Consider the following 19,302-nt stretch of genomic DNA (forward strand, 5'->3'; position numbering starts at 1 on the left):
AAAGAATCATGTACATGTATTCTTATTGCCACTGTACATGTATATGTAATAATCTTAACACAATAATATCTAGCGCTTAACAAGATTTTGATAGTAAGCATACAATGTAATGTTTGTACCTGCAGTTAGGGACTGTACAGGGTTTGACTTTTTGTCATCTTAATATTGGCACATTTCCCAAAGATGACAATTACAAGAAGTTTGCTAAGATTGTACAGTTGCTTTGGATCAAGCAGTGTTTGCACATTTATGTAGCAATGTGGCTTACGCGTGAGACTAATTAACAGTTATCAAAAGTATGAAACGAAGTTGGAGCTGTATCAAAACAATGCTCTTGGGATGTGAAGAAACTTCACGGAAGTGCACAGCACAGTTAGTACATAGACTTCTCAGTTTGGGGGCTCATATTGCAGTCATTGTTTCTGTTGTCATGCTTTTAGAGAGGTTTGGTAGGCAATGAGATTGTGTAATGATTAAAACCTCCTTGGTAATACTGTAATCTCCAGCCTAACCCTAGTCCTCACAATAAAAATCTAGCTACAAACAGTAATTTGTAGGAACCAGTACATTAAAGACCACATTGTGAAAATGGTGGTAGTGAATCATCTGATGACAAAACGTCTTGGCTTGATGTTGCGGTCACTTTCTTCTGGTTCTGGCTGGAAGAGGTGGGGCTGCGGTTTCTGTCGCTGCTCTCACTCCCAGCTGTTGTTGCTATAAAGAAAATGCAAAAAAAAAGTTCACTCAGGGGACACTGATTTCTTCAAATGAAATCATGGCCAGCAAAGATGTAGGAAAAGTTGGCTGTTTTTACCAAGTTAGAGTAACTTCATGCTTCATCAAAATTCTTTAATAATCCTTAGAAAGACCTAATCTATAGCACTAGAGTGTACATTCTAAACACGTTAGTGGATGGGCACCGAAGGCACTTGGAGATTTCAGTTGACATTTTCTTGTACCCATTAGAAATGCTGCTACACTAATGTACATGTATACCTGATTCTTCAGCAGTGTCTGGTAGTGCATGTGTTTGCTGCTGGCTTGCTGGTTGCCTGGCTCACGCATTGTGGTGTAGTTTCTCTCCGGCAGGGGTGGTGGGGTGGAATCATCTCTATGTAGCTGCAGACAAAGGTCATACATTCACTTGACTACATTTGATGGTGGTTAAGTTTGCATAAGGAGACTTGTTACAAGTTAACACTGCCGAAAGTTTTAATCCTTACTTTCCTACTATGACAGAAGCTTTGCTACATTAAATTTTACTAGTATTGCAACACACTCAGGGCTTACGATGTCTACAACTGCAGGAGCATTGTATTTTTCTTTCTATTTTTTTTTAATGATTCTGTAAGTGTAATCATACTCTAATCTTTAAAAATGACAGCAGTACAAACATGATCTCTCTTACAGGTGCCATAAGAAATATCTTACAGCACTTCCATAGGGTTGCACTTCCTCCTCCACTCTGACTAGACTGTACCGGCTCCCTACTAGAAGTTCAGCATAGTCCTCATGTCCCTCAACCTGAGGAAAATACATATCATCATGGGATGGGTACATGTGCACAAGCATTGGATGAATATAATGACTCCATATCAGAACATTGATACCACTTGATAGCAAATATCACTTGAGAACATGATAGATGAATCAAAAACCAATTAAAATATTGGCATACAGAGTTTGTATATGGACAGTCTAAATCTAGAAATTTTTATTCATTGCAAAAAAAAGAAATTGCAGACAAGTCATCTACAATACTCACTTGGCCACAGGGTTCTGTCAGAAGGTCTCCAGTCAAAGGGTTCTGGAGTAGGAAAAGGAGAAAAAAATTTGTGTAACTCAAGAGTGAACATTGTTTACAACTATGGACGAGTTTCTGATTTGGAGGTGACAAAACATCAACTTGGCAACATTTCCATTTTCTTTTCCTTCAATGGCAATCATGATAATTGGGAGACTTTACGCTCATCTGTCATGACAATCATATGGGAGAACCAAGAGACTTAAGGATGGACAAACCTTCCTGTAGTAGTCCACTAATGCTGACAGGGACACGTGCACTTTGGGTTCCCCAACGACCACGTACTTGCCACTGGGCAACTGGTCAATCATAAAGTGTTTACACCTGCTGGATATCCTAGAGAAGACGGTCGGGAAATGCAATGAAAATTGCAGAAACTGATGACAAAAAAGTGAGCTATAGCAGCAAATTATGAAATTTGTATTAATGATATCAGTTGGATGCAAATCATTTGGTGGGGAAATGTCTGAATAAATTTACAATTTTTTTATTTAGCATAGTCTAGACCTAGTAGACTTGTGCTAGCAGATTTAATGGTGGCATAAGATAGTAACAAATATATTAATGCTAAACAAGCAATTTTCAGCCACCTTTTGATGCTGCCTTATATATGAAGTAAGTTTTGCTGCAACAGAGGTCTGTAATCTTTAAATCTCTTCACTACTTATTCTGTTCATCCCAAGCTTCTGTAGCTCCCATAGTTTTTGTTGGAATGCGCTTTCAAAGACTGACACTGGATAGCTATGGCAGCATATGGTCACCTGTAGGATATGGTTTATTAATAAGGTCAAAGGTCAGGGCTCACCTGTAGGTCAGGGAGTAGCCAAACCTGCTCTCGCTGACTCGGATCAGGAAACAGCCCAGCAGCTTGTCTTGTAAGAGTCGCTCTGATTCCCTGTGTTTAACACAACTCTGATTAATATCTGTTGATATGTGATTGATATACTTTTCCAAGAGATTTCTAAAAATCTACATTTTTATCCTTGATTGATTTGTTTACTTTTTCTCAGGTTTACTTTTAAAAGAATCCATACCTGGTATATTGGCTTCAAGTATATTGTTCACAAACCAAAACTACCAATGAAACTTAAAATTTGAAACTGCATTCTGGAGGTAAATTATGGACATCATGGTTATATGCTGCAGATAGCAACATGCGTGGGAATTTTACCAGAAGACTAAACCACGTGAACATGCAAGAGCAGCAGCAGAAGTTATTGAACACGTGAGAACACACAAACACTACTTTTATCTCCAGCCAAATGTGCAAGAACTCGCAAGAGGGGGAGCTGTGCCTCAGGTCTGCTTGTTGCTAAATATAGAATACAACACGGTGTATTCAGTATCACCCGAGGTGCCAGCCCGACCGCGGGTCGGATCGCCCGAAGGCCGGAGGGTGATCCGACCCGCGGGAGGGCTGGGACCGAGGGTGATAAGGAATACACCTTGTTGTATTTTATTTATGTCATACCCACCTGAGAAAACCACTGTTTTGATGCGAAATGCGCCAGAAGTTGAACAAATTTGTTGCCCTCGAAAAAAAAGCGTTGCAACAGTAATGTTCCAACGCCCGAATCAGGTATTCAAACTTTCGATGGCGCCGTACTCGGCCCACTCGAAACAGTTTGATTTATTCAAATGGAGCCCGTGTGATAAGCCCGGGTCGGTCCAGAACACCCGTATCGACTGTATACCTGCGTGTGATGATCCCATGGAACCAGGGTGCAAATGTGCCGCTGTCCTGCATCACAGCCTGCTGCTGGGTCTCCCTGAACCAGCGCACAGATGCAGCCTTGGTCCCCTCCTTTCCCCATCTTAAACATTCAATAGATACAAAAATATCACATGGATTGCTGGGTTGAAAATTTTCATGTACTAAGATGAATTCCCTGTACATACATGCATCTAGTGATACTAGATACAGATGTTGATATGTGCAGGCAAACAGGCACTTGCCGATTGGTTCGGCACCCTGTTTGCCTGACCTGCACATGACTTTTTATGGTGAAGGAGGGGTGTGCAATTCCTTTTCAACCCTCTCATCTACTGGCGCACTAAGTCCCACAGGGACAAGAACTATATATAACTATGATAACATTATTGCTGGACCTATATATATGGAACTATGACAAGTACACTGTATACCTGTTCTTGCTACTTATGGGTCCAGTGAAGTCATCCTCCACAATTTCCTCATCAGAGCTCAGGTTATCCTTCAACTCAACCTGCAGTGAGTGAGAAATACATGTACTGTCATATACAAATGTAGAAGCACAATGCTCTATAGTTAAATCTGTATTTGATATAGAAGTGAAAGTGGAGTTGCTAGGCCCATGCACAACATCAGATTGCTTTAGATTGCTGAGATACTGACAACAAAGTGAGAGAAAGTATGAATCTGAGCCAACAAACAAATTTCATGCAAAGTTGCTTTTAAGAACTGAATTGATTAGATAGCTAGTCAGTCATTAGTACAGTAAAACCTGTATTAGCGGCCACCTTTGCATAGCAGCCACCTGGCCATAGTGGCCACATTTTGTCGGTTCCTTGGATTTTGTAATGATTAAGAAATAGGCTTAGTGGCCACATGTCCAACGCGGTCACGGCCACATGATTTCTGGTCCCCTTGATACAGAAACACTACCTATGCAACCATACTGCAGCCTTATATGTCACCCTGCAACGAGTTTGAAATTGTAGTTTGCGACAATTTGGAGTTTCTGACAGGGTCATTTTGGCGGTAGCAGGGGGTATGCATGCCTTGAGCATTAAAGTGCAAGTCTTTGTCGGTGAATTTACCGATCAAGACAATGTTACTTGGTCAAAAAGATTAGTGGGAACTGAAATCATGTGTAGCTTGCTCATGGTCAATTGATCAACATTTTCTCTATAGTGGCCACCTGTCTATAGTGGCCACATTTCTCCAGTCCCTTGAGTAGCCGCTATAGACAGGTTTGACTGTATTACTTTATTTGTATTTAAAAGAAATGTCAAGTCAATACACTGGGTCAGACTGGTAACACATTAACAGCAAAGCAAATCTTCATATAGTATACAAACTGAATGAATCAGAATGACTTGACAAATCTGCCTCAAAAAAAAAGTGATTGAGAAATAATGACAGTAGCTTGTTTTCTTTTTCAAAGTCTCTTTAATTTCCTTTCAAACTTCCTTAATAGATTATATGTATCAAAAGGGCCAAACCTGAGTCTCTGCATCTTGCTGTAGGTGTAGGTCAGCCATTTTGGTTGCCACCTGCTGTACAGCTGCTGCATCTGCAGGTGTCATGTCAGCTGTCATCCCACCTGCTACTGCTGTGGTTTAAGAATATAATGTCATTTAGTATCCATTTTGTGTGCTATTTGCCAGCAATGCTGCTTGGATACTCGTATCTGGCACACAGCTGTTGAATATTGCGAGTGACTGACTGAAGTATCGTTATAAGTCATACAATAAGCCAAACGGCAATTACTCAAGCAACTGGATATGATTTTGGAAATGGTCAGACATATCAGATAACATCCATTTTCTTTCGTCAGTGACACATAAGAGATCTTGTTGGAAAAGCAAGATTTATATCCTAACTATGAATTGATATGCCAATGAAATGAATACAATTTTTAGTAGTCCAAAAGGAAACAAAGGCTAGACAAGTTTGGACAAAGTTGTTTGAATTACAGGAGCTAACATTTTGTCGTGGGGAGGAGGGTGAGCACTAAATCCCAAGTGCTGGAAAGTTACATAGAAAGTTACATAGACCTCCTTTCCTGTTGAGTGGAGGATTGTATATCACAGCCTGTTCCAACCCATTGAATGCCTTTAGCTGTCCCTGAGACCCACTTCTATGTGGTGTTGTGTTGTTCTTCACGTGAACTAATGAATAAACAATTTTGATTTCTTAGAAGAACTTTTAGGTAAAGGGTAAGCAAATGCTCAGGGAGGGCAAAAGGAAATTCCACAAGAGCACTACAATTTATGCAAACAGCAACCCACGGGGTGTGGCAGTTTCATCCCTCTCTGCCAGGTGGCGCTGCCTCTGGAAGGCATCCTCTATGAGCTGCTCAGTCAGGTTCAGGAACATTACGGCAGCTGCTGCCTGCTTATTGGCTAACTCTCTCAGATGGGCCATCTTCCTCCGGGCCAGGAAGCCACGCACCCCTGAAATCACAGGACAAATTAAAGCATCTTATAGCAATGCTGTTAAGCTTCATCAATGCTATTTAGATTACTAATAGGTTTAGCTACAGTTGCAACTACCTGTAGCCTGGGTACCATCCTTCAATATTAGTTACTGCTAACTCTTGCTCTTTGCTTGCTAAGATAATATGTGTATAATACCATGGAACAAGCAGAAAGGAAGGAGGCTGGTACCTGGGTATTTGTGATCTAGCTACTGTTGTAATTTGGAGATGCAAGTTACATAATTATTTATTTGTAAAATGGACGGGTACACAGGTCTGACTTGGATGTTAATCCAAATTGAATATAGGTTTTTAATGTTCTTGCTACTACAGTATATTACAAAGTTTGTGTACAACTATAAGGTCATACGCAACGTACATTGCTGGGCTTAAGTATGTCTGAAACTATATTGGATTTACGGCCATGTCAGAGTTACAGGCAGTAAAGCTAACACTACCTTCAATCAAAAAGCACTTGCTGTCACCCAATATGTCAGGAAAAGTGGAACGTTGATTTGGAGGGATGGGGACCCCTTCTAAAGCTCACCTCTAAGTATGAAACAAGTGCTTTCTGACATGCACATGAAAGCAAAATTGGTTTAATGCTATAAATCTTGAAACTTCAGAGGTCAGAAGGTAATTTTTGCATGGCCATGTAAGGACATCTGGAGCTCTATGCCATAATGCAGGTAGGTCAGACTTACAGGCAAGTTTTGAATTTGAAAGGTCATTTCAGGACAGAGTTAAAATTATTCAACTTTCGGACATCTGGAACTCTAATAACGCAGGCCTGTCAGAGAAAACACTATCACTGCCTTTGATCAAAGAGAAAATGTTAAGACCTGAAAGGTCATAGCTGACTGCATGCAGGGTTATGCAAGGACAGACTCTGCATGCAGGGGTCATGCAAGGACAGACTTACATGTAGCACCTTCTCATAGCAAACCTTAAAATCATGTTTCTTTACAAACAATGTCTTTAATTGATTTCGTATTCATTTACTTCTAGAAACACAAGTTTGAAGCTCTCATGTCCCTTTAAATATTTTCTTATTGTTTGTCTTGTTTGATTGACATTACATGTGTCCATTGAGAATTTCCTGTTACTCTACAAATGATACTGCAAAAGAGCAAGCAATTTTTGTGGTACTTTTAAGTTTGCTTTAAAGCGCAAAAAAAATGTAAATCCATTTTGAAAATTTCAGGAATCACTGTATATCTTATTTAGGATGTTGGAGGGCCACTGACCTGTTTGGATGCGGGTTGCAGCCTGCTCCACCTTCTGTAGCCTGGAGGCCAGCTCATCTGTGTGCCACCACTTCAACAGCACCTTAGTCTTCCTACGGACAGACAGGGATTTCTTTTATTTAAAAACTAATTAAGGATTAAGAGCAAGTTCTTCATCATTGTTTGCGGGTGGCTTATGACCTTGCCAGTGACCCATAGGCATTTTGCCACTGTAAACACTGTGGGAATCTTGTAGCAAAGTCAAATTGACACACCCTTAAAAGTAAAAATTTCACCTTCCTTAAGTAAGTATTACTAAGTACAAGTCTGCATTATTACACAATTACCAATACATGGCTTTGACTTCATCATTTCCCCATGTTAATGACATTGTGACCATATAAAGAATAGGACTGAAGGCTTGTATGCTAGCATTGACATCATACATTGTTTGTTGTTGTCATTTCAACTTTAAAGTACACAAAAAAGGAAAAATTGTGAATGTGGCATGTACAGCCTAATAAAATTAGCAAGGTATAAGAGGGTAAATGGGAAAAACCCAATACAGCAATGTACAACTCTAGACATATACAAGAAATTGATTGAGTTTTGAATTGATTGAAGAAGATTGAATATTTTACCATCAGTGTATGATCAAAGGATTTGAGAGGAGAAAAGAAATAGCCTTCCATCTTTTTACCTGAATAGGAAGAGAGTAAAAAAGAATGATATTCATCATAAGGAGTATCTGTGTTGACTATATCAAGGTTTATCAAAAAAGACTAAGGATGCAAAGATTTTTTAGGAAATGACCAAGAATATGAAGTGGTGATTTTTCAACAGATGCTTTTCCTACCCAATCAGCCAGTCAGACAACCCTGTAGCCTTTAGTATCCTCTGGCACCTGGATGCAATACAGGCCAACATCATTGCTTAGAGAATGCTATTTTCCAATCTAACATATTTCATCACAGCATGTGAATGAAAGTGCTGTATGCAGCCAATAAACAAGCGTATTTGTACTCAAAACGGTTTGAAGAAAAATCAGTGTGCACCTTAATCAGACTGAACCCACTGTATATAGCTGCTTGGAAGTTAGGTGTGAAGACTAGCCAACTGCTGCCCACCCAAGTCAGCACCCCAGCAGCAGCATACTCGTATTCAAATACTGGATGATATTACTACAATTACACTTACTTTTTCGCCACTACTTCAACATCAACCACTAACCCTGTCCATGGTGCTGAAGTCTTAATTGCTCTAACTGCTGTCCCTGTCCAAGGTGCTGAATGTGTCCTACATGTAATGTACCAAGCTTACTGAACCCATTGGCAACAATACCACACCAGAACTTACCCATGTTGGTCCTCTGGTATGTGGGCAACATCCCCCAAACTTCTGTACCTGAAGTCATGGATGCAAAATGCAAAAATCTTGTTATTGAAGCACAAGCAAATAAAATTAAGTTGCTAAAACCTTGTTGATAGTTTAATTTCTTCAGCAACAACAAATAGTTGATGCTCATGTCCCAGTAAGATGAAAACCACCCCCTTTGTACCAGTGAAGATGCTGTGTAACACTTCAGTGTATATGTACAGGTTGATAAACACAGTTTTGTACTGACCTCTGAACAAATTGCTGGAAGGGGATGCGCAGAGCATAGCCCTCCCTCCTGATGCGGATTGTCTCCATCATTCCTGTGTACTTCAGCTGGGCAGGTAGACAAAACAAAATTTAAAAAGCTACTTTTTCTATGTTTTTGGTTCCATGTATTGTATTATGCATGGTGAACATGGCATAGTATACATTGACCCTGCTTCAAAACCAAAGCTGATAAGTTCACACAAACACAGACACACACACACACACACACACACACACGCATACACACATAAATATATACACAAAAGGAAAGAAACTAAAAGGGAAAGAATAAACCTTAGCTAAGGTATATATCATTACAACGTTACAGTACAATTTTGAGTACACTTCCCTCACAGGGATGCTTCAGCAACAGCATTATACTCAAGTACTGTATAATCTACATCTAACTACATTATGAAGCAACTGAACATGGACATAACCTGGGCAGCCACTGCATCTTCTTGGAAGTTGTTTGGCTGCTTGAGGCCGTTAGGTTTGATACAGCGGACAAAATGGGGCCTGGCTGCTGTGATCCTCTCCACTAGTACAGTCAGGGAGTTCTGTACAAAGTGGAGCAAGGTGGTTGCATTAATGAAATAATGTACATGATTAATACTACCAACAATAAGATGAAGTGATGATTGTAATTTTGTAGTATAAAGTTCCCAAAATTTTCATTAACATTAACATAGAAACTGCCAAGATAACTCATTCCTACTATCTAGTAGAAATTAAAATCAAAGTCATGATTGAAACAATACTTTCAGGTTTAGCAGTTGCTAAATTTATAATATTTCAGCAAGATAAATACTGATTTTACCAATAGACGCATTATTTATTTGGTTATATAATACCTTGAACTGGCCACCCAGAGTGAGCTGTTTTCCTCCTTTCTTGCCGGGTTCACCAACTTGTCTACCCTACAGTGGATCACAGTTTAAATCACAACATTTCATCGAAAATGGCTTAATACCTGATTTAGCTATAGATATACATCAGCTTACTAATAGGCATCCCCTGTCTTGAATTCAGCTAAAAGAAAGGGTATGTCACCCCACAAGGTCCGTTATAACCCCAACAGTGCGGTATAACACTATATGCCTGATACTACTCCTTAGAATTGAGATACAATAGACCTACAACTTAAGTAAACCAACGGACTGTACTTTCACAACATCCCTTGTACTCACAGTACCTACCGCTGGTCTTTTGCTCAGACGACGACCCTTAGAGGTTTTGTGCTGAAGTGCAAGTGTTCCGGTCCGAGTGATACTGCCTGAAAAATGAAGGCATCAATTCCTTTATCCATATGCTCAATCTGAGCATCTTTACTCATCACATCGCAGAAGCTGAGACATAGTAGTAGTCAGGAAATTTACCCGCTTGCTACTCTCACCTCTGCCACAGATCAGAACATGCCTTTTAAATCAATCACTTTTACCAGCTTGCTTCTCTCACAAGCCGGTAAATTTCCTGACTACCACTATGTCCCTGCGACTCAACCTCGGCTTGGAGAATAGCAGTTCTTGAAATGGAAATACTTCAGGCTATGGTTTGACACACTTCATTGCACTGCATCCAGCTAGAGCTGGATCTAGATTACACCAGGGAGATGTCACCAAGCTTTGGCAGGATTCAGAGTTTGATGGCACAAAGCCAATATGAACTCTGGCGGGATCCTGGGGGAACCCATGCCGGAAGGGAGAACGAGCCAATAAGAGTGAGTGGTGGGTGGGTGCAAAAAGCTGCCTGAAGTATTGGTGGCTAGATGCCTTGTGTTTGTGGCTAGACCTCCTGCATTGTTTAGCTGGCAGTGCAAGGAAGTTCATGTCATTGACCAGCGCACACCCATTCTCTCTCACAATCGAAAGCAATTCCACAAGAGGCACAACCCCGGAATGATGTACCCTTCCCTTCTTAGCTTTTGTGCCTCACTCATATTTCTATATGAAAGAGGCAAGAGATCACAATACGAAGACCACTGACCATTACAGACAGTGTTGATGAGTGGGTTGCTGCTGTGCTGCAGGACGGACATGGTGTTGGAGGGCAGGGTGTCTCTGTTCTTCTCCAGCCAGCCAGTCACATTGTACTCCACCTGTCCATGCAAGCAAGAGAGACATACATTGTCAAAGATTTTCACTATTACAAACATTTGCCTTTTGGTACCAAATCAATATGGTTGTTAGGCAAAATGGAGCTGAAGAGGGATACCTGTGACACCTTCCAATGGAAAGTCAATGGCATAATCAAAATCTTATCCGACGAAACTTTTTAAAGTCACTCTTATAGACTAACAATGTATAGACCTGGTGTACAAAACATGTTTACCTTGCCTGCATAGTGGGTGATGGTGAAGAGCGGACTCCTGGCCTGCTTGCCTGTAGTAAAGTGAGGGCTGCTGCCAACATTCTGGTTCAGCTTCTGCAGAAGTGTCAAATCTGTTCCCTAAGAGACAATATTACATGTACACATAAGATGAGTGCTCTTATGTGAAATCCTAAACCTGGCATACAGTCTATTCATTGCTTGGCCTACGTACATTTTGTAGTTAGTGAATGCTCTAAACAAGTCAGACAAAGCTCTCTGCAGACGGGGAAATCTTTTGCACCCGGTAGGATGTTCACACGAAAGGAATTTTGCCCAGTGGGAGTAATTGCCCGCCACAAAATAATTAACTCCCACCGTGCAAAACTTCTACCATATGCAAAATATTACCCCAGCAGCAGAAAGATTCTCCTGTCCTGAAGGGTCAAGCAGTAGACAGGATGCCAGGTTATGAAATCTTAAAATTCACACTTAAAGGGACATAATGTAAAAAGTAAAGTTACTGTTTTCGGCCATTTTTCTACATTATGAGTTGAGTCTACCTTATTACACTGCACAGCAATATTTACAACGTATGGATACGACTTTGTTGAGCCGTGAGGATGTCTTGAAATATGCGCACTTCCCTCCGCCGCTTGAGTTGTCCGCCATCTTATTCAACTCGCCGGGGAGCCAAAGTGCGCTTTAGAACGCGTTCGGTGGTTCGCTCAAATCATTACTGAAGTTTGTTGAAAGTCCCGCTACGCTTCGAAGATCTGCGACCGCAACGGTCGATTCGGAAATCTACGGTCGGCTTACTTCCGGTAGGCTACCTGGAAGTAAGTGAATTTGGTCGCGGCTTATTTTGACGTTGTTAATTAGCACTAAAAATGTGATAAAATGACGCAGATAAGTTAGAAATGAGTTGCAAATGTCAATCTGAATGGAGATTTTCAAGTTCAGAACATTTGAAATTTTGGCGCCATATTTCTACATTATGTCCCTTTAATATTCTTGACTTCTATTTGAACTTTTCATATTTACAGATACCTATTGCTTATAATGTAAAATTCTGAGTGGCCTTAGTCTTGTCTCTTGCAATTTGATTTGGACCTTGAATAAATGGATATTGCAGTGCAGACAAAGAGGTGCGTCACACCATAGCCGCAATAAGAAGTGCATCTACATTTTACCTCTATCCAGAAGATTGAACTGATATATGACATGTTTAAAGCTATACCTGAGGAAAGAGGCTTTCTTCATCCAGAAGGGCCAGTATGCCAATAGGTCTGGCCAACAGCAGATCCTGTATAAAAACACCAACAACATAATTATACATGTAATACCCTAAACTATTACTGACTGACTGACTGAAACTATTACTAACCATCACCAACAATGTATACCCACTGGAAAAGGAATATTCTTTCTGTTTTGTGGAATTTGATTTGCTCCAAAAATGCTTCCTTATAGATGGTTCTGCATTTTTTAAAGACAAAAGGACAAAATCATATCTTTAAATGTAAGTTTTACAAAGATTTGAACTCCACAATTATCTTTGCCCAAAGGCAATTTATCAATTTGTAAAAAAACATAAAACTTAATATGGCCTTCATTGACAACATTCATCAGTGAACTGGGATGCAGACATCGTGCAATATGAAATTTGATCAAAAGTTTTGATGGATTGAAGTCTTCCTTCAGAACCCCATCTAGTAATATCACTCCCCGAGGATTGGTGTAGAGAAAATGATCGACTTTGATGCAGGCACTTTCTGACCTACTGCAGATTGATATTTCCCAGTGTGCCTTGGCAGATGAACAACTAATAAAGGCATCATGTTTATTGCAATATCATGACCCAATTTCGTGTTTCTCGATGTCGTGAAAAATCACCCTCTATACCCTAAGGAGGTCAGAGCAGTAATTCTGTTTTCCTGTACAGGGGGCCAGGCTTTCAAGGTAATAATTTGGTATTACTATTAAAACCATCTGTCATAAGAGTATTGCTTCAGCCACACAAAGTGACTGTAGCATTTCTAGATCATTGCAGTCTTTTTTCATCCTGACGGACACTCTGTTCACTGGGCCCATCTGTGAGCAACAAGGCCTGTTAGACTTCTGCAGGGCTTTCCACATGTCTCACAGCAGAATTCCATTGTTTGACATTGCTAGATACATGTATGACGTCTGCAACAGGTCATACTGTGCCTTATCACGTGACAAAGTCAACCGTCATGTGACAATGAAACTCCAAGATGAGATCCCCAGGTTGACAAAGAGACAGAGTTTATCTCGAAAGCTCCTCCAAGCTAATTGAACTTAATTGTGTGTATGCTGTTTAAATTTACGTCAAAAGCAGGTCACACTTCTTTAACACCTTTGCACTAACCTTTCACTTCCTTGCCAATGGAATAATGCAAAATCAAAATTGAGGAAAGAAATGAACTTGTTGGTGTGATGAGCTCTGCCTTTTTGTGAACGTAAACGTCACTACACAATCATTATGGTGACATTAATATTATGTCTTTTTGTACTATATACAGAAACTTAGTCCAGTTGACATTCTAACAGAATTCACCTTTGGCTGCAATTCTGCAATTCTAGACCAAGAGGAGTTGGCCCAAGTAACACCTTGAAAATCTGCTTTTCCCTACACTAATCCATGCTGATACAAATGTCCAACATGACAGACTTGGGAAATGTCAAGACATTCAAAAAGTGACCACGCAGCATGTATGAATTACAATTAATGCCATGACATTTTCCCAGGGAATGTTGTTATGTAAGTTACATGTGCTGCACATGTAACTTAATGTTACAACATTCCCTGAGAAAATGTCATGGTATTAGTTGTATGACATGCTACTGCAAAGGTATGGCAACCATAATATCCAAAACTCAGGTGGTACTTAGTTTTGACATTTTCAGTTGAAATAGACTCACACCATTATATATATATACATGTCTGAAGTCCAGTGATTACTCCTGGGCCTGACCACAACTGTTGGTTGTGTTTTCTAATGTGTGCCAGGGTAAGGGATTATCCAATACTATGTATAGATTAAAAGGAGATGTTAATGATTCAGGGCAAAGAAGTTAAGATGTGAAAGAATTGAAATGAATAACATTGGAATGAATGTTTGGTTTACAATATCCAAATGTATTCAGTATTTTTTCAACATTTCAGACAACACAGATTTTATAATGAAGGTAACTTTTTTGTTGTTTTTCATTTGTGCACACAAAGAATGTATGTAAGAACTGCAAAAAGATAAGTATGGTAAGATGCCATTGGTTGTCACAATAAACAGAGAGATGAGGTCTGACCAGCACAGGTTTGTTGTCAGTGAAGGTGATGGTGGTCCAGCTGACTCCCTCCCTCTGGTACTCCTCCTGTTCCAGTAGGAAGATGTGCTGCAAACACATCAGTGATCATCATGAAACAGCTAAATTTTACCTAACCAGTACTTGTATCTGGCCACCTCTAGACGAATTGCAATTTGTTCACGGAATAGACCTGTCTACAACTCTCAAAGCAGAGGTTGATGGGGAAAATTGTGACCATTTTCTTATGTGCCGTCTTTTTCTGTCAGCTATCCACACTATATGTTTTAGACCTGGATGTTGCAGGAGACAAGGCCATTCGTCAGCCAAAAATTTGCATAATATATTTCATATTCATAATACACCAGTCTGGTTTCTTGTTTCAGTGACTTTTGATGAAAAGGTAGGGCTAATTCTAAAAAAAAACGATATTTACCAATTAACATATATTAAATATGTAAGCTTTATCTAAGACTTAGAAGGTGCCATTGCAAAATGATGTTGCCATGTTGTAAAATTACAGTATACTGATAAGACACTATGAAATAATTACTGTTTTAACTTCAGTGGAAAACAAATCAAAGGTGCAATGTTTGTTTACCTGGTTGAAGAAGTACTGAAGCTGCTCATTGGCCAGGTTGATACACAGCTGCTCAAAACTGTTGTGTTCAAAATGTTCAAACCCAAAGATGTCCAGCACCCCTGCAAAATGTTTGATATATGAACTTTTAACTTAAAGGTAGTTACAAGTATACAAATTACAAGTTTAGCATCAGCATAACATTTCTGTACAGTAACAGTAACCTTACTATGTATTATCTTCCACACTTAAACATGACATGATTGTATTGTCTGCATCAACTGAAAATGCAGTGCAGAAGTTTGACACTGTAGAAAGAACTCAGCACAATACATGTCTAGCAACACTAACTTATCATCATCATCATCAGAGATGATAAAAGATGATGGTCATCATGGTGTTGGTAGTGATGATATCATCTAGCCAAAGTTTGGTATGATATTTCATGAGCAAGCCACAGGTTCTTCAATGTTCAAAGTTGGAGTGCCGTACTGATGGGCAGTCACTTCAATTGTGGAGCTGACATTCATCACATGAGTGAATTGCAAGCAATCCCCAATGTATTTCCCTCAGGAATAGCCTTCCATGGCTCAAGATTTGTCTTACACACTATTTAACAGATAACTGCCAATGGATGGCCTAATCACACAGGTATCAGCACCATGGACAGCACCAGCACCAAAGGCTGTTTCCCTGGGCTTCTCAGCAGATGATGGGCTGGCAAATATGGAAATGGCTGTGTTCCACCCAGACTTGTACGGAAAGACAATGATTATCTTACTTTCCGTAATCTTACAATGATTGTAGGAACTTTAATTCTTTCCATGTATGGTCTGGTTTCTCATCATTTTTTTTCAGTGAATCATTCGTCAAAACCACTAAAAAACAACTTTAATAATGGAACTACTGGAGTAAGTAAGTAGTAAGTACTAACTTCAAAACGATTATGACAATGATCTTTGTCAGAAACCAGACATTGGTTTCCCACCCAACACGGATGCAGAAAGTAAAGCCATTCATAAATCCTGTTTTGTTCTGCACGCTTTATCCAAACATCACTCTTTAAGTTTAATAGACACTAGTTGACACATTTTCCAATACCTGTGAGAATATGTAGAAGAATAGAGACTATGATGAATGGGGACACATAAGTCTCACCAGAGTCAACAGATGCATGGACTACATTTTCATCAGGACATATCCCGTGCATCATACAGGAATCAATACCCTACAGGCCATTATCATGAATCAGTAGTTCCATTTTCATCTCCTTTCTAATGCCTGAAAAGTACCGGTGATAAAATTCCTCACATGCGGACTGCATCACATAACCAGTAAATCTCACCATTTTGATGTGCAATCTGGAGCTGGTAGGTTCATGATTCAAAATGACTTGGGAACTGATCTGGGCAATCCAAAACCATTGTACAGCCCTATTTTTTTTCAAAGAAGTAAGAAAGACCTCTAACATTAACAAGCATTGGGTGCAGCTTTTCTCAAACATGTCACAACAGGACCATAATGACTTCAGTCAGGACTTTTCTTACCTATCTGTTGTAGTTCTGCAATGCTGCTGTCAGTGGGTGCTAACAGCTGGTTGATCTTGTTGACCAGCCAGCCAAACAGTCGTCCGTACAAGGCCTTGGAGACGGCATCCCTGCTGGCTAAGGCTGGTAACAGAACAAAAGTTTGGAGTAACCTAAATCCTTGGTAGACTTTTGCATAAACATTGCAAAATGTCATAAAGCATGTTCCAGAAAGGGGTAAATTCAACCCAAAGGTGTTGTTAAACTTGGTTTTGAAATACCAATGATGGACTGAGATTACAGTTTCAGTGGAAAGCATATTTTATTTAGATCAACTTTATGGGAAACTTAAACTAGACTAAGTATAGTAATACATATACTCTTTGGTAGTTAGTAACAATGACCCTTTAAAGTAGGATTTCTTTATTTTCTGCCATACCCTATATCTTGATCCATAGTACATGTATATAAAGTCCAACAGGTAAATGCAAGTTTTGGTATCATACCTTGCTGTACAGTGTAGTTCCTCTGTATGAGTTCCCCTTTGTTGGTTCTCACCACACTCTGGGTCAAACTGGATTCCAAGTCAGTACTGTCTACTCCCAGAATCTCCTGTAACAACGGTAACACGACAAACGACCTTGCACTTTCTGAAACATCTGGCTATACAACACGTGTCATTTGATATATCTGCCTGCTCCTTCTTTGATCACCATTGTTGATCAGGAAGGTGCAGATGAGTTAATAAAAAGCATGATGCAACTTGATTCAAGGGGAGCTTTATTTCACACAGTGTTTAAACAGTCATGCCATAATGGAAGAGAGAGCAACCACTTTTCTCTTATTCTCAAAAGTGTAATAATTATTAGTTAAGTTATGGTAAAGCATGCAACCTCTGACTGGGGTTGAAGTATGATGCTTTTATGTTTACTAAGCTAGTCGCTTTGCTAAGGCTCACATATTTTCAGCCAAGTGCTGCTGATTTAGTAATCTTCTCAATAAGTGTGTTGTGTTCTTTTATGTGCAGAGGTTTGACACCATAGGTACATAACTTATATCTATATCAAGTCTACTTTAAAGCAAAACTGAACAATAGATAGACCACAGACTCACAGCAGTGATGTTGATGTCCTTGGCAGACCTGTCCACATAAGCCTCACCACTGTCTGTAGCACAGATCTGTATGTTCCCCATGTGCAGCACCCCAGCTAGGATGGAAAACATCCCTTCTTGTTCCTGCAGTAGGGCATTTTTAAAAATGTTATTCATACGAGCAAATGATGAAACTCAAGGTTACATTTTTTCACTTGTTGCAACTGCCTTTAAAATAAAAAGAAACTAACATTTGCAATTCAAAAAGCAAAAATTGGTACACTGGTACATTTGTAATAGCAACAGTTTCTAAAGCATTCCACCTCTTCCTCCTGATTTTTATTTCTGAACAAAAAATCCACCAGAAATATTTTTATCAACATAACATTTATCCACAAATTAAAACATCTCTTTAAGAACATATTGACTGCAGAGCTAATTTAGAAATGTGTAAGTTTATAACACAGGGTGATAGAAATATGTTTCACCTCCCCATTGAAGCCCACCATGTCCATGGCATCCAGCAGCTGCTGGTGCTGAGTCCTGTAATGTTGGGCTTTGTCCTGGAAATTTTTCAAGTAGCTGTGAATTCAAAGAAACATAAAGAAGTTGCTTAAAAATTCATGTCAAACTTCCCAACAGTATTGACATGCTATGTCTGAAGGTTACACACAGGTCTGATCTATGATGTAACAAATTCCACTAGCCATGACATTTGGACATCCATGAAAACAAGTGCAACTCAGAAACAGATCAGCTAGTGAATATAGCTACGGTACAGAACAGTTGAGATAGAACTTTCCAAGTACACTATAGTACTATGTTCATGTCAGTTTTCCCAAGTTGGGAATTGCTGGTGGCACATTAATATTAAGGCCCCTTTCCACTGCGCTGCATGGATTGAGACTGTTAAGCAACCATTGAGCAAATACAGCTGGATTGTTCTTATCCATGCTGTAAAATGTATGTCTTGAAAGACAGTAAAGCTTGCAAACCGTAGTACACTTCTTTATCAAAGAAATTGATTTTGACCACTGGACCATTGCTCAACCATCACTGCTTCACCACAAAGGGGTCACAAGGGACTTGTACTCGCCTGTAGCCTATCCCTCCCCCAGGTGGTACTTCTCCATGTGCTGAGGAGAGAGCCCATTCAGCAGGCAGTAGAAGATCAGTACTCACCTGTAGCCCTGTCTTCCCCCAAGGTGGTACTTCTCCATTTGCTGAGGGGAGAGCCCATTCAGCAGGCAGTAGAAGGTCAGTACTCACCTGTAGCCCTGTCCTCCCCCCAGATGGTACTTCTCCATGTTTTGGGGGGACAGCCCATTCAGCATGAGGTAGAAGACATGGAAGTTCTGCTCTCCTCCTGCCTGCTGCACCAGCCGAGACTTCTCCAGAAGGTACTCACGGATTTTTGCACCTTTTACTGTAGAAATATTTTGATTTGAAGATCTCAAAAGCATTCTCTTGTTAACTAAGCCATGTTAAAATGAATTCTGACTGATAGCCATTGACAACGTCATATGGATGTTGTGTGAAAGGTGGTGCTTGAAAGAAAAAAGAGCTTTTAAAAGGACAACAATTGACATTTATTGCTGACCTGAAAAGAAGTGCA

General features: G+C 39.9%; 1 protein-coding gene across 1 annotated transcript in view; it reads right to left on the reverse strand.

Moving 5' to 3' along the window:
* Positions 1-42: 42 nt before the first annotated feature.
* The window catches only part of LOC118409131 (myosin-IIIb-like), a 23,699-nt gene continuing 4,439 nt past the window's right edge, over positions 43-19,302 (reverse strand). Inside the window, exons 6-33 of the mRNA XM_035810000.1 lie at positions 18,957-19,139; positions 18,176-18,269; positions 17,709-17,831; positions 17,102-17,207; positions 16,617-16,739; positions 15,091-15,191; positions 14,493-14,579; positions 12,403-12,468; positions 11,187-11,303; positions 10,842-10,953; positions 10,055-10,131; positions 9,710-9,775; positions 9,296-9,415; positions 8,836-8,945; positions 8,568-8,615; positions 8,068-8,115; positions 7,233-7,324; positions 5,788-5,962; positions 5,564-5,571; positions 5,009-5,118; positions 3,950-4,029; positions 3,499-3,618; positions 2,610-2,699; positions 2,023-2,140; positions 1,766-1,807; positions 1,432-1,524; positions 997-1,119; positions 43-714 (exon numbers count right to left, since the gene is read on the reverse strand). Coding sequence (XP_035665893.1) covers positions 640-714; positions 997-1,119; positions 1,432-1,524; positions 1,766-1,807; positions 2,023-2,140; positions 2,610-2,699; positions 3,499-3,618; positions 3,950-4,029; positions 5,009-5,118; positions 5,564-5,571; positions 5,788-5,962; positions 7,233-7,324; positions 8,068-8,115; positions 8,568-8,615; positions 8,836-8,945; positions 9,296-9,415; positions 9,710-9,775; positions 10,055-10,131; positions 10,842-10,953; positions 11,187-11,303; positions 12,403-12,468; positions 14,493-14,579; positions 15,091-15,191; positions 16,617-16,739; positions 17,102-17,207; positions 17,709-17,831; positions 18,176-18,269; positions 18,957-19,139 — 2,707 coding nt within the window. The 3' untranslated portion in view covers positions 43-639. The remainder of the gene's footprint in view (positions 715-996; positions 1,120-1,431; positions 1,525-1,765; positions 1,808-2,022; positions 2,141-2,609; positions 2,700-3,498; positions 3,619-3,949; positions 4,030-5,008; positions 5,119-5,563; positions 5,572-5,787; positions 5,963-7,232; positions 7,325-8,067; positions 8,116-8,567; positions 8,616-8,835; positions 8,946-9,295; positions 9,416-9,709; positions 9,776-10,054; positions 10,132-10,841; positions 10,954-11,186; positions 11,304-12,402; positions 12,469-14,492; positions 14,580-15,090; positions 15,192-16,616; positions 16,740-17,101; positions 17,208-17,708; positions 17,832-18,175; positions 18,270-18,956; positions 19,140-19,302) is intronic.

This window comes from Branchiostoma floridae, chromosome 2, assembly GCF_000003815.2.
Source record: "Branchiostoma floridae strain S238N-H82 chromosome 2, Bfl_VNyyK, whole genome shotgun sequence".
Lineage (NCBI taxonomy): Eukaryota > Metazoa > Chordata > Leptocardii > Amphioxiformes > Branchiostomatidae > Branchiostoma > Branchiostoma floridae.